Genomic DNA, 13,600 nt, shown 5'->3' with positions numbered 1-13,600 from the left:
GACAGAAAGCAGCAATGAGCAGTGTCCTGGGGTGCCAAACTCCCACGCACTGGCAGAAGCAGCGACTCGTGGCTGTGCTTTTACCCACACGGGGAGCCAAAAGCCAGAGCATGAAAGGAAAACCACTGCCTTTTCCCATAAAACAGAGCTTCTAGAGAAGAGACAAAGCCCATTTTCCAAGCTCACATTTGGTTCCAGCAATTACTCACAAGCAGTTACATTTGCTCGTGACTCAGTCCGAGATCTCGGTTCTGAGCTGAAACCCCACAGAGGACTTGGGCATGTTCTGACGAATGGGAAGAGCTGAGTAAACCTGAACACATTTTTGTAAGTTAGTCTGCTTCCTTAAAGCCTTACCTCATAGCAGGATTTTCTACACCATGAGGAACCCCAGCTGCATTCCTTGGTACTGCCCCTTTGTTCTCTGACACAGCTGCTCAAACACCACGCACCCCAAAATGGGTTTCTTTTGAAGCACTGCCAGGCTATAGGTGACTACATTCCTCTGCAGATGTAGGGAGCAAGTGTGCTGGAGGTGCCTCACCTTCCTTGAGATCCCCTGCACGTAAAGCACCTGTCTGCTTCACCTTTCCTGCAATCAAAGTTGCTCTTCTGCCACAGGTTACTCATCAGATCTAAATTCTCAGCAGCAGGGTGGAAGTGCATCCAGGCGCTGAGCAAATACACAGAAATTGTTTATATAAATAGCTTATTTGGGCATTTACAGTAAAACCTGGCCTGCAGAAAGTAAATAGAATTCCAGTTCCATGCCACTCTTACTACATTACTGTAAATAGTTGATATTTTTTCCTTCAAGTGCAGGAATTATGCACCCAGCTGACCTTGCACTGGCACAGGAGGGAAGGAAGCGTTCCAGACCTCCTGTTTGTAAAGCAATAAAACATAACAGGGCTTAGAGATCAGAGGGAAAATAAACAGATCCTCTCACTCAACCTCCTCCAACTCCCCCTATTTTCCCCTCCACACCTTATATTTAGCTCAGGCACCTCCATGCCCATGGAAGGGCTGCCCTGGGAACAGGGAGGCAGAGCACCAGGGCAGGCTCTTGGAGAATCTCAGGCTTTCCTCCTCAGAATAGAAAATCAACAGACCTGCTCAGCAGAGCAGAGAGAAACAGCAGCTCTCAAAAGAAAAATAAAGATGAGATAGGCAGTGGGGCCCATCAGGGTCATTCAACATTTGTTTTTTAACCTGGTTCTGCTCATCTGAACCTTGCAGAGCCTAGGTTTGAGATTCAAGGAAAAAAATCTCTGTGTGCACATTAATAAATTGTCTGGAGTGAACATGTGCTTGGAGCCCATCATCCTCCCTGGGAAAGCCCTTGATGTGCACTGACCTCAAGTTAAAACCTAACCCAGCTCGCTCCTCATGCTCACACCAGCTCTGCTGATCACCCCAGACCTGCAGACACTTCTCAAAACACCACAAAGCACCCTGAAGGGGTTGGTCTTGCAGGACTGCATGCCTGCTTGTCTGTTTTAGAGCTGGAGTGTTTTGGATGCTTAATTCTTACCCACCTTAATGAGCCCAAGGACTAGAAATCCATAAAGACCACTTGCAGAAAGGCAGCTGGCTGCTCCTGGTACTGGAGATGTGGGTTCAGTGGTGCTGTGTTGGAGCAGGAGCTGTGGCCAAGCCCATCCCTTGCTGGGAACACAGTGGGGACACAGAGAGAACTGGGAATTCCCACCTGTGACACTGCAGGGGCTGCCTGGGACATACAGGCACTGCCCCATCCCTGCCCAGAGACTCAGGGTCAGGTGTTCCCATCTTAAGGTCTCTGAAGTCACCCAGTAGCTTCTGCAGTGTGAGAAAACAAGACAGGACCTTTGTGCCACACTTCCACTGCAGCAAAAGCCGCCTCTTCTCTCCTTTTATGCCTTGGCAGCAGCGAGGCCACAGCAGGAAGGACAAGGTGGGATCCTGGTGCAGGTGCTGCTTGGAGAACGATGCACAGAGGTGTTTTATACTCCCATCCCCAGTCTCTCTGTTTTTAAAGCCAGGCTGCTTTTTAGCAATGCCCAGCAACACCCAGCAATAACTTTGTACTGCAGTTACTCTCTTAATCAAATGCAGCTTCACAGAGCCACGCTGATCTAATTGTTCAATGTCCAGGTTCTCTGCCTCCATGGAGATAAATACTCCGAGGAGCTGCATCTTGACTGGCATCCAAAACTCACCACTGGCTGCTGTGATTGTGATTTATTGCTGCTGATAACAATCAATCCCAAGGCAACTGTGTACATTTGAACTGAGTCAGGACTGAGCAAGGGGGGAATAAACACCCACCACGAGCTCACAACTGATGAATCCTGCAGTCAATGCTCTCCCCCATTTCCCCTTTTCAAACCCCAAGCTCACTGCATGGAGGGCTTCATGTCACCTCTCCTCTGCCTGGTGCAGAGCCATCAGTCTGGTCAGCCAGAGCTCTGAATTTCATTTATGCACCTTTCAATCTTACCTGACAACAGGCTCTCCGTGGGCAGAGATGGGCAGGAAACTTGGAAGTGGTGCAGCCACCAGCCTGACCTGCTGGGCAGCACACGGGGATAATCTCCAGCAGACAGCAAGCCCTGCTCACTCAGGGAACAGGACAAGTTCCCCAGGGGAGAAGGCAGACAGGAAGGAGGCCCTGGAGCTGCCATGATCCATGTGCTTTCAGCCACAGAGGAAGAAGAAGTACACTCACAGCTCCTGCAGAGTGCGGCTCCAGGACAGCCTTTTGTGTACCCTTACAAATCCCATAAATCCCAATCTCATCTCAAGAACAGGTGGCTGCTGTTTCAGAGGGTTTATCTTTTCTTCACATCATCCAGGCAGCTCCAGAAACTCGGTCAGGAAAGACTGTGCAAAACCTCCTATAGCTCCGACGCAGCAGAAGAGCAGAGAAACCCCCAGAGCAAACCCCACCCTCATAAATTTGCCTCCTGGGCCATGGGAAGATCGTGCCCACCTGGGACACAGCCCCCACCTGGACCAGCTGCCCATTCCTTCCTGCCTGTCCCTGCCTGCTCCCTGAGCAAAGCCCCTGAGTGTTCCTGCACAGCATTCCAGGGAGAGGGGAAAGCTGTCTGCAGGGCTCCTGAGCAGGGAAAAGAGGGAGGGGGAATCAGTTTTGACCCTGTCAGACCTTAAAGAAGGGAACCTCGGGCAGTACTTTTCCAGCCTGAGCGCGTCTAGAAGCCCAAGGCAGGAATTATTTCCTCTTCTCTCCTGTCTGGTCTTCTGCTTTAGCTACTAATACTGTTACACAGTCCTGTTTTATTCCGAAGCAGTGGGAATTTCTACACTTTTTTTTTCAAAAAAGGGATAGCAGCGTTTGGAGTGAATTCCCATTACAGCTGGGAGAGTCAACAGCAGGATCCCTGTGAGACCACGTTGCTTTCTTAACAAATCTCAGTGAAACCCATCACTGCGGCTCTCGCTGTAAAGGAGAATCTGTTTCCAGCCACTTTACTCAGGGTTTCTATCCCTGGTCAAGGCTTCCCCTCCCTCAGTGGTGAGACAGAGCTCTGTCTGCCTAGCATGGAGAAAAAAAACCTCCAGTAAATCAATCTGAGGGAAATGCAGCCTGAGCAGGTTAAAAAGCAAGAGGCTGACTCCAGGTTTCACACCTTCCCCACCTCAAAGCACCCTAAGCCATCCCTGTCTTTCCTGGGAAGGAATCAGTGGTGGCACCATTCCAGAGCACCAGGACTGGAGCTGAACAAGTCCCAGAGGGGTTTTGCTTCGTGCCCTCCAGGCAAAAACCAGATTAAACACAGGCATGAGTGTGAGGAATGAATCATCTGCCAGGAGAGCAGGAGCAGGATGGGCTGGACTGAGAGTGGCAGAGAGGCAGCAGAAGAGGGGAGCAGCTGGAACAGGACAAGTAGATAAAATACGGAGAAAAAAAAATAAAAATAAAAATAAAAGTGCTTCTATGAAGTTTAAATTCTCTGCAGTTGGAATTTGCACCTTCCAGCGAGCCTACCATGGAGGCCCACAAGAGCTGCAAAAAGGGCTTTGGTGCTGGAAGCACAGGGAAAATCTGAACCTGATCTCTTAACTCCCATTCCATTTGCAGCACAGAAATCTGTTTAAAAACAAAGGTTTTGCCACCTATGGTTTCCAAAAGTCATAAATTTGTTTCTTCCTTTGAGCTGAAAAAAAAGGAACCCGACCAAAACCCAGAAATTTAAAAATAATCTTTTGGCAATCAGTGGTGCTGCAGTGTCCCCAGATCTCCTCAACAGACATGGAAAGGTAGCTTAGTAACAGCTACCTCTGCCCATTCCCACGCACTGCACTGGTTGAACTTGATTTCTTTTTTTTTTGTCATTTAAAAAAATTCCCTTTTGGAAAATGTGGTTTCAGCTGAGCTCTCTTTTTCTGTGGGAAGATGTTGGTTTCAGCTGTGATTCCAAAAATGTAATTTCGAAACAGTGATTCAAACCAAACCCTGCCCTTTCCCTGCCTCGCCATGCCTGGGGCAAGGTGGATGGATGTATTCCACTTGGATATTTGTGATCCTGAGGTTGGGGCAGGGGCACTGCCTGCTCTCAGAAATTTTGTGTTTTGGCATTTCTTTGGGCATGAGGTGGGAAAGAAGGTTTGGAGCTGCTCAAGCCAACACTGGGGTCACAGCATTGGCACAGCCTTAAAAGCATCTGACTTCCTACCACAGGGAAAAGTGTTCCAGCCAAGGCCAGCTCTTTCCAGCACTGTATCACACCGGGTTGTCTTTCCAGCAGCAATGCACAAAGAACACCAGGAGTCCCACAAAACAAACCACAACCGGGAGGCGAGTGGCACAGCTCCAGAATCGAAGCCGGAGGGGTGGATTTGGGGTTCTCCTCCCTGGGCTGCAATTAAGCTGCTTTCAGTCCTTACCAGAGATATTCTCCCAAGTGACCATCAGCCCGGGGCTGCGTTGCAAATAATTGGCCAGGCAGAGCATCTCAGCATCCTGCTGAAGCCCACAGGAGCTCCTCGTGCCCAAATCAAAGCCAAGTGTCCGCCACTTACCCATCCAAAGGAGCTGGAGGAGCTGCTTGTCAGAGCCAGGGGCCTGTGACCAGCCAGAGAGAAGGGCTGGGGCACAGCTGGCAGCAAAACCCAGGGGTTAATGACTACACATCCCTTAGCCCCAAGAGGGAACCCAGGGTCTGGGTGAATCTACGGGACATCCATCCTTCAGACACACAAAAGAAAACCCCCTGCAAACAGTCAAGTTTTCAATGACTTTAATGTGATCACTGCAATTTGACCACAGTCTCAGAGAGGAAAAAAGTCACACAAATTCTCTGTGCTTAGGATTTGAGTCAATCTACGCAGTTCTTGTTGATTGACGTTATTCAAGTTAAGACCTTCTGACCAACAGTGACGTTCTTGGCTGAAAGGCAGGACCGCTGAAAGGTTGGACACACTGGTGCAAACCAGGAATGCTTCTTCTGGGATTAGAGCTGTGCCACCTGATCTACTCGAAAGGAAACAGCTGTACACGCACACACACACACACAGAGCATGCAAATACACCAGGAACCAGCTACAGCTCCACGGGGAGCACACGGGGGGCAATACAGAGGTGGGGCCATGGTTCAGAACAAGGAAGGGGGAAACCCACACAAATATCCAAAACTGAGCAGATTCATTTTCCAACATTCGAGAAGAAATTAGGAAAATTGAAATTACATTGTGTTGACAAACCCTGATTTTTTTTTTTTTGGTTGATTTTTTTTTTTTTGGGTAACAAAGCAAAAGGTGAAGGCAAATTTTCCAAAGTATTGTAAAATTTATTTGTATAAGTATTGCAGCTTTTAGAATGACATATAATTGCCACTATCGGTTACTGGTACACAAGAAGCGTTTACAACAGATTTTTGTAAATTGGCATCAGAGTACATATTCATACTAAAACAGCAAAATATAGATAAGTACTGCATTGCATGTGCTGTCAATAGTTTACATAAGTTTAAACTGAACAGAACTCAGGATACAGGACTGCCTATAACAAACTCCAAAGCCAACACAATGCAACTGGAAGTTTAAGAAAATATTAATACAATGAAATGTGTCTATAAGGCAGGCAAATTAGGACTTTAATGTTGTCCTTCATGAGCTTCTATAGTACAGCAAAAATTTGAAGCGCAGTTTCTGGAAAACTTCTTTTTGTTTTTTTTTTTTTTGTAGCTTTGTGTTGTACACAGAAAATCTCTGAGCGGTACAGAGACAGAAGAGATTAAAATTCATTCTTTTCTGGCCTAGCACTGTTAATGCTACACCTCTGATTCAGTCTTTTCCCAATCCTTAGGAAAAACATTGGGCTTTTATTTCTTTATTCTTTAATATAGCAGTTAGTGCAATTTTATAATTCAATACACATATAAAAGGGTGATTCTCCAGAAAGCAATTGGATTTCCTTAGACCCCCACTTAAGACAGAATGAATTTTGTAACACTTATGGAAACAACACACTGGATTAGTAAAGCTGAATCCTCAAACCGGTGGAACCAAGGGTTGTGAAGGGAACACGTGTTTTACCAGTGTCAGCCCCAAATGAAACCCATCCTTCCTCCCCACCAGGATTGACAAAGCCACGTTCCCATTCCAGGCTAGGAAGGTTTGGGGGCACTTTAGGGATGCTGTTTGCCGTACTGTAAGCTAAGAAACTCTGTAAGATGAACAACCCCTTTTAAAGCTAACGCGACTTAAAACTCCGAGCAAAAAGGCAGGCTAGGACATGAGGTTGCTAAGCATTAGCAATGCCTTGATTCTTCTGTACTTCTTTAAAAATAAATCACTTTTAAGGGGCCTGAATCTCTCTGCTGGCAGCTGCGGGACACTCTAGCACCGCTCTCCGCTGAGCTGCACCAAGGCCAGAGGGAACGGGGCATCAGCAAAGGTGTGCAAAGCAAATTCCCTGCCTTGGTGGCAATTTGGGATGTGGTAATTGGGAAGAAATGGACCCCGAGGCGAAAAGTAACATTAAATAGTAGTAATAATAATAATAACAATAACAACAATAATAATAATAGTAATAAAAAAAAAGAACAGACCATTATCTCTAAACACCCATTCAGAACTTGGAGTTGATCTGGTATCTGCACTTGAAATACACAGTTCTCAGGACTGCAAAGAGAGGGATGGACAGAAGAAAGACAAAAGATAACGACTGAGCTCTGCTGAGGAGCTGCACCCACTGCCTGGGACCTGGGGCTCTCCCCACTTGGGGCTGCAGCAGCCCAGGGAAAGGTGGCAGCTTGGGGTTTGTGCATGGATGGGCTGAAAGGCATCATTTGCAACAGAAATTTGGTGTTGATGAGCCACCCCGTTTCACACTCATCAAGTTCCTCAAACTAGAGAAAGAGGTAAATGAAACTGGACCCAGGAACTCAACAAACTGATCACTCAACTGCAGAGCTTGGGGTGACACTAGACAAATAAAAGCTCACACTGGGAGAAGATTGGGGAGGGAGGGAAAAAAATAGGGGGAAAAGAAAGAGAATTGGTTGAAATTTCGAGGACTTTCAAGCATGAGAGCTGGGTTCAATTGCACTGCATCTTCAGACCCTCTCCCACTACCCCTCTGTGCCTATCCAGCCCCTGCCCACTTCCCTGACTTTTCCACGGGGGTTGGTGGCCAGGTAACACCCTGTGACAAGACAATCTCGTTCCTTAACAACCTCTGGTCCCCACACCACCTCTTTACTCACTGCTCAGTTTTAAACATGTGATGCATATTCCACCCAAAATCTGCTGAGGTAACCGTATTTTTTTTACAGCAAACAAAACTAGTTCAGATCACTGAACAACCCCCCCTCCCTCCCCAAAAAACAAAACAAAAAAACACCCAACCCCAACAACACTATTCACGCATTTTGGCTCAAGAGGGCAGTAGATATTATATTTCGCTTTCTCTTTTGGTTGGTATCTCATTTACAATATCCACCACAAATTCCTACCTCCCCGGGTAGGATAATGTGCATAAAACGTGTTCAAGTTCCCTAAGAACAGTCGGAGCAGAGCAGCGGCCAAGGGAGCAGCCGGCGTGGCCAGGCACAGGGAGCTGCTCCGGGAAAAAGGGACTGGAAAAGTGAATGCAAGGTCCAAAGGAGCAAGAGACCAGACGCTGGTTACTTGTAATGCTAATGATGATTTTGTGTCCCTCTCTCTAATAAGGGAGGGTTACTGTTTCTTTAATAAGGCACTAAATAGACATGTTACATAAAGGAAAGATACATTTTAAAAACCTCGTACAAATTCGTCAGTTTTGTACCTTTCATGACAAACTAGATTTATTCCTTTGCATTACTTTTTTTTTGTGGCTTTTTTTTTTCTTTTTTTTTTTTCTTTTTTTTTTAGGTCATCAAAATTTAGGTTACATGACTGTAAAACTATGAAGATTTCAAGAGCTGTGGAAAAGCAGATTGAAGTACTGAGAAGGTACAGGACTATTTCTAGGCAGAAATAACAAAAAAAGCAAAAAAATAATGATCAAACTTCAAGTTCAGCTATTCATCATCTTCTTTAAAATATATATAAATATTGTTCAAATGGTCAGAACTTCAAAACCGTTCTCATGGTTAGGTTTGTTTTCTTTTTCAAGTAATAAAAAAGTTGCTTAAAAACAATAGTTATTGCCTTTATATCTTTCATTTATGTCACTCTACTAGATAGCATCCTGCAGGAAATCAAATCACACCCCCTTGTAAAATCCTCGCTCTCTGTGGTTCCCTACCGACCCTTCCTCGCGCTCGGAGAGACGGGACCCACGACGGGATTTTTCCCTTTTGCCTTCTCCCCCTCACTCTCTCAGGTTTCCCACTCACTCACTCGCTCACGTACGAATTCACCGCGAGGGTGAGGCCCCTACCAGACACCGAGGTGACAGAAAATGTAAACAAGAGCAGAGCAAGACAAAACGCTTCCGAAACCAAGATAAATGAACCACGCACAACACCCCGCGGCGGGAGGGCAGCGGGACCTGGGGGGGAGAGGATGTTCCAGAAGAGGTAAGGGGGGGTTGCTTCTAAAGCCTTAAGCATCATTTTTGTAGCCTTTAGTTAATACAACACAGGAGCAGATTCATTTCCACCTACTGTACCTGCTGCCTCTTTAGCTGGATAACAAACGCAAAAAATAGCGACAACCAGGGAGGGCGGAGCCGCGGGACACGGCTGCACCCCTTTATCCCAAATTGAGGTTTGGGAGGTTGAAACAAAATGAAAATGATGTTCACCACCACCACACTTTCCACCTCATCCTTTCAATGAGACATTTAAACCCAGCTGAAGGGCAGCCAGTGGGTGCGTTACCAGTTCCTCACATCGACCTCCACAACCACCGCTTTGGCTCCAACAGGGCCCTTCAGTTGAACATGGAAAGAAATAAACCAAAAAACACTTTTGTTCCTTCAGACACAGAAGTTTATTCTCAACCCCCACCACCCTCCCCTCCAAAAAGTTAGAGGTTGTCCAAAAAAAGAAAAAAAAAAAAAAAAAAAAAAAAAAAGAAAAAAAAAAATCAAGTAATTTTTGCCTGCTTCATTCATTCCTGACTGTGGGAAGCAGGGAGTTTTCATTTTACCTTGTTACTCCAAAAATCCTACCGGATGACAAACAAGACACACACCAACTCCTCTTGCTTTGTAGGGAATGTATAAAGCCGTGGCTGTCGGCGGCCACGCACAGGGACTCTGGAAATTAAGGATTTGCATAAGCTGCAGTCTCGCTCACCGCTCCTCCCAGGGCTGGCATCTCCACTTCAGGGATCCTCCTCCCCTTCCAGCTACTTTGTTCTTCACTTCCACATAGATCCCTTAACAGGTTCATGGTAGACATGATAGAGGCTTTGACCAACACAAGCACTGACATATTTATATTAAAAAATAGTGCAAAATTTCAACATTTATATAAATAACTCTAAACCCCTGCTTTTGATTTTTTTTTGTTTTTTGTTTTTTTACAATGTAATACACGCTTTTTGAGTTGGCACTCAAAAAATTGCCATTTTTCTTCTAGTTCAGAAAACAACTTTTTTTTTTTTTGAATAGGCCTCTTCTAATACAAAAATACTCCTGCTCCTTACACATACACTTTCTCTTATTTTTAATATATATTTATATATTTATATTGCAGATCTTTAAACAAAATGGTTTTTGTGCAAATATTTTGTTTTTAAAGATAAGTGAAATAATCAAACAAAAAAAAAAGCATTCACACACAGCCCAACTAGAAACAAACAAAAAAAAAGACTACAGTTGATTTTTTTTTTTCCTTTTTAAATGTCTAGACACAGCTCAATAAAGAAATGTTTTTGCAAGCTTGGTAGGCTTGTGCATTCAGACCAGACATAACAAGTAAATATTTATACACTGAGAGATGGGGAAGGGCTTTTTTTTTCTCTTTGCTCATCTTCCTCAACTCTCTCTCTCTCCTTTTTCTTTTAATGAGAAGTGCAGAGTGTTTCATTTACTTTCTTGCCATTTTTTTTTTCTTTTTTTTTTTTTTTTTTTTTTTAAAAGGGGTGCCCTTTTTGTTTCTCTTTCTCTTTGTTCCACGCCGTCGTCGTTGTGCTCTCAAGGCCATTGATCTGTGAGGGATGGAGTCTGCTGCCCTCCAAGATGGGGGGCATCCCGTTGTTGTTCTGCTGGTGCTGGTAAAAGGTGGAGCCGGGGTAGTGGCCGATCACCTCGCTGTAGGTCGGTGGCGGCCCCTCCATCCTGCCACTGCTGCCGTAGCAGGTGGCACTGATGCCAGAGTTACTGCTGGGGGGGCACGGCCCCCCGAACACGGAGTTATCTATCAAGTCACTGTCGAAGATGGTTCTGTTTGGGGGGGCCCGCACGGACTCCCTGTTGAGCTCCATCTGCTGCTCGGGGTCGCGCAGCTGCAGCGTGCAGGGTCCCTGGTAGGGCGGGGGTTCCTCGCCGTCCGACAGCGAGATGGTGGGCGGCAGGTCGATCTCGTGCTGCAGGTACGGGTACGTGGGCTGGAACCGGTTGAAGCGGTCCCTCTGCAGGAAGGAGGGCACTGCCAGGCGCTCGCTGGGCCGCGGGGTGTAGATCTGCTGCTGGAGGGAGAGAGCGAAGAGGCTGAGAGGCATGAGGCGCTGTGGGGTGGGGGACAGCGGGACGGGACAGCGGGGCGGGGGACAGCAGGGTGGGGGACAGCGGGATGGGACAGCGGGATGGGGGACAGCGGGATGGGGGACAGCGGGATGGGGGACAGCGGGGTGGGACAGCGGGGTGGGACAGCGGGATGGGACAGCGGGACCCGCAGCACCCTCACCTCGGTTATGCCGGTCCCCGACACGGTGCTTTCCGAAGGCCACAGGCTTCCCTCCTGCATGGGAAAGGAGAAGAGAGGGCAGGGTGAGTCTGATGCCAGGGCAGTCAAGCTCCTTCTGCAGACAGCTCGTGCCAGGTGTCACCTGGAGAAGACACTGCCACCAACGTGTTCCTGACCCGCCTGCACCAACTCCAACCAGCATCTCCAACCATGATCAAGTGTGCTGGGCATCATGTGGATACATGCTCAAGTGTTACCACATCACCACTGAAAACATCCCTTCCGATCGAAACTTCCCTCCCCTTGCACCTCCGTCTCCATTTAATGGATCGTTTGCAGAATGAATGATGAGAATGGCACCAGCAAAGAACCCTCTCCCCGTTTGCAGACTTCCCCCACCTCCACACCCCCAGCACGGTTCTTTCCCTGGTTCAAACACGCCAGAGGAGTATTTTTCAATTTGTGATCCATGAGCCGTGGGTAATTCACAAGACATCAAAAAATGCTCCACGAAATAATGACAAGATTAAAAAAAAAACCCGACAAAAACAACAAAAACCAAACCAAAAAAAACCCCTCACACCCACATTCTGATGCTCACAACCACGGACATCATGGGAAAATAAAGATAATAAGTGAATAACCAAATGTTAAGCCTAATTTTGATTTGGCTAAAAAAAAAACAAAAGAAAAAACTCTGTAGCAACAGGATGGTTTCAGAGTATTTTTTCCCCAAAGAGTAAATGGTCCTTGGCTTAAATAGACTGAGGGACTGAAGTGTAGAAGCTTCCTTACACTGCAAGCATCACCCTGATCCTGAGATCCAAACCTCTGTGCCAACAACCCCAGGCAAGGTGAAGCCACGATTTCCCCCAAACCCTGACACTAGTTTACAATTCATGATCAAAACAAACAAACAAAGGTTCTTCCCATCTGCTGGTGATACTCTGAGCATGCACAGTTCACCCCAGACATTTTTGCCTTAGGAACTGCAATATTTAAATATTGCTAATATTCACATATAGCAACATCCCTCTGGCAGGCAGAGCTGGAGGAAAACAGCCAGAAGGCTTGTAATTATAACTTGGAACTTCCCAGTTCCTTGCAGGTGAATCTCCAGTTCTGGCACTAGTAAGCCAGGCACAGGCAGGAGTATTTAGCACCAGTGAAAAAAAATGCCAAGGGAAAAGGAAACCCCCTTTTTCCCTTTAAGTGTTGCACTCAGAAGCTGGTCTGAGCAAACCACACGCCTTCCTGCTACGAGAACACCTATTTCTCTACCTGCCCCAAACACAGCACTAGCACCATGTTAAAATCTCCAGAGAAACCACCTATTATATCCTATTTTTTCATTTTCCCCAAAGCTGGAACATATTTTCTCCTGCGGCATTGCACGTGGTATCAGGTATGGAGAGAACCCATCAGGTTCTGGGTTTTAAAGCTCAGCTCTGCACACAAACCTGAAGGCAATGCTGGTGCCAGTGCAAGGAAAACAGCGATTTAAATGGAAATGAGACCGCCCAGAGCCTCCCCCCTTCTCCATGTTTTTTTCAGGAGCATCTCCTTGGAGCAGAGGTGAAGTGCCACAATGCCAGCACCTTCCCTGGCCGCAGCTGAGGAACGTGCTGGCTGAGCTGCAGCCCCATGGCCCTTCCCGAGCAAGACAACCCTGTTTCATTCCAGACCTCGAGACTCCAACATGCAACTGTTTACACAGGCATCGACTGTTTAGTCTGGTCCATTTTACATGGATTTCTTGCCTGCAGGGAGAGTCTGCAATCAAATTCCCCCAGCAGCCAAAAGATCCAAGAGGAACTGCATCTGCCACAGGACAAATCCTCCCTCTGACTCTGTGCTCAGGCACTGACACCAAAGGGCCCAGGGAGGATTTCCAGTGCCACCACAGGCGCTGCCAGCCCATCCCCTCATCCCAAAGGACGCCAAAGCAGTGGGCAGGAGCGGGAAGCACTCCGAAAATTGTGTTTATTTTGCTGTGCCCCCGTGGCAGACTTCCTGAGCAGCGAGTACCCCGCTGCCTTCTGCTAGATGTTTTATATTTAACTTGGCAGTGGGCAGTGCCATGGCAATATCCCATCTGCTCCCCCTTTTCCCGGGAGTGATGTCAGCCAGCTCCCACGAGGGTGGCTGCAGCCTGGTGCTTCCCAGCCCTGCCAGGCTCAGCTGGGACATCCCATGGTGGCAGGGGATGGGGAGGGCTGCTCCACCCAAAACATCCCTACCCCTAGGTGCCCACTCACCCAGAGCCTGCCCCAAGATCCTGCCCATGTGTTTGGAATCAAAGCTCTGGC

The 13,600-nt window shown here is 47.2% G+C and overlaps 1 protein-coding gene across 2 annotated transcripts in view; it reads right to left on the bottom strand.

Moving 5' to 3' along the window:
• Window positions 1–10,261: 10,261 nt before the first annotated feature.
• Window positions 10,262–13,600, bottom strand: part of PMEPA1 (prostate transmembrane protein, androgen induced 1) — a gene marked incomplete at its 5' end in the record, with an annotated part of 39,164 nt that continues 35,825 nt past the window's right edge. For both annotated transcript variants that reach the window (XM_082292947.1, XM_082292948.1), the window contains 2 exons: window positions 10,262–11,073; window positions 11,292–11,345. In XM_082292947.1, coding sequence (XP_082149073.1) covers window positions 10,519–11,073; window positions 11,292–11,345 — 609 coding nt within the window. In that variant the 3' untranslated portion in view covers window positions 10,262–10,518. The remainder of the gene's footprint in view (window positions 11,074–11,291; window positions 11,346–13,600) is intronic.

Source organism: Coloeus monedula, assembly GCF_965178545.1.
Source record: "Coloeus monedula genome assembly, chromosome: 17".
Lineage (NCBI taxonomy): Eukaryota > Metazoa > Chordata > Aves > Passeriformes > Corvidae > Coloeus > Coloeus monedula.
Note: the sequence above shows the minus strand (reverse complement) of the source record. Positions and strands in the feature narration are given on the sequence as shown.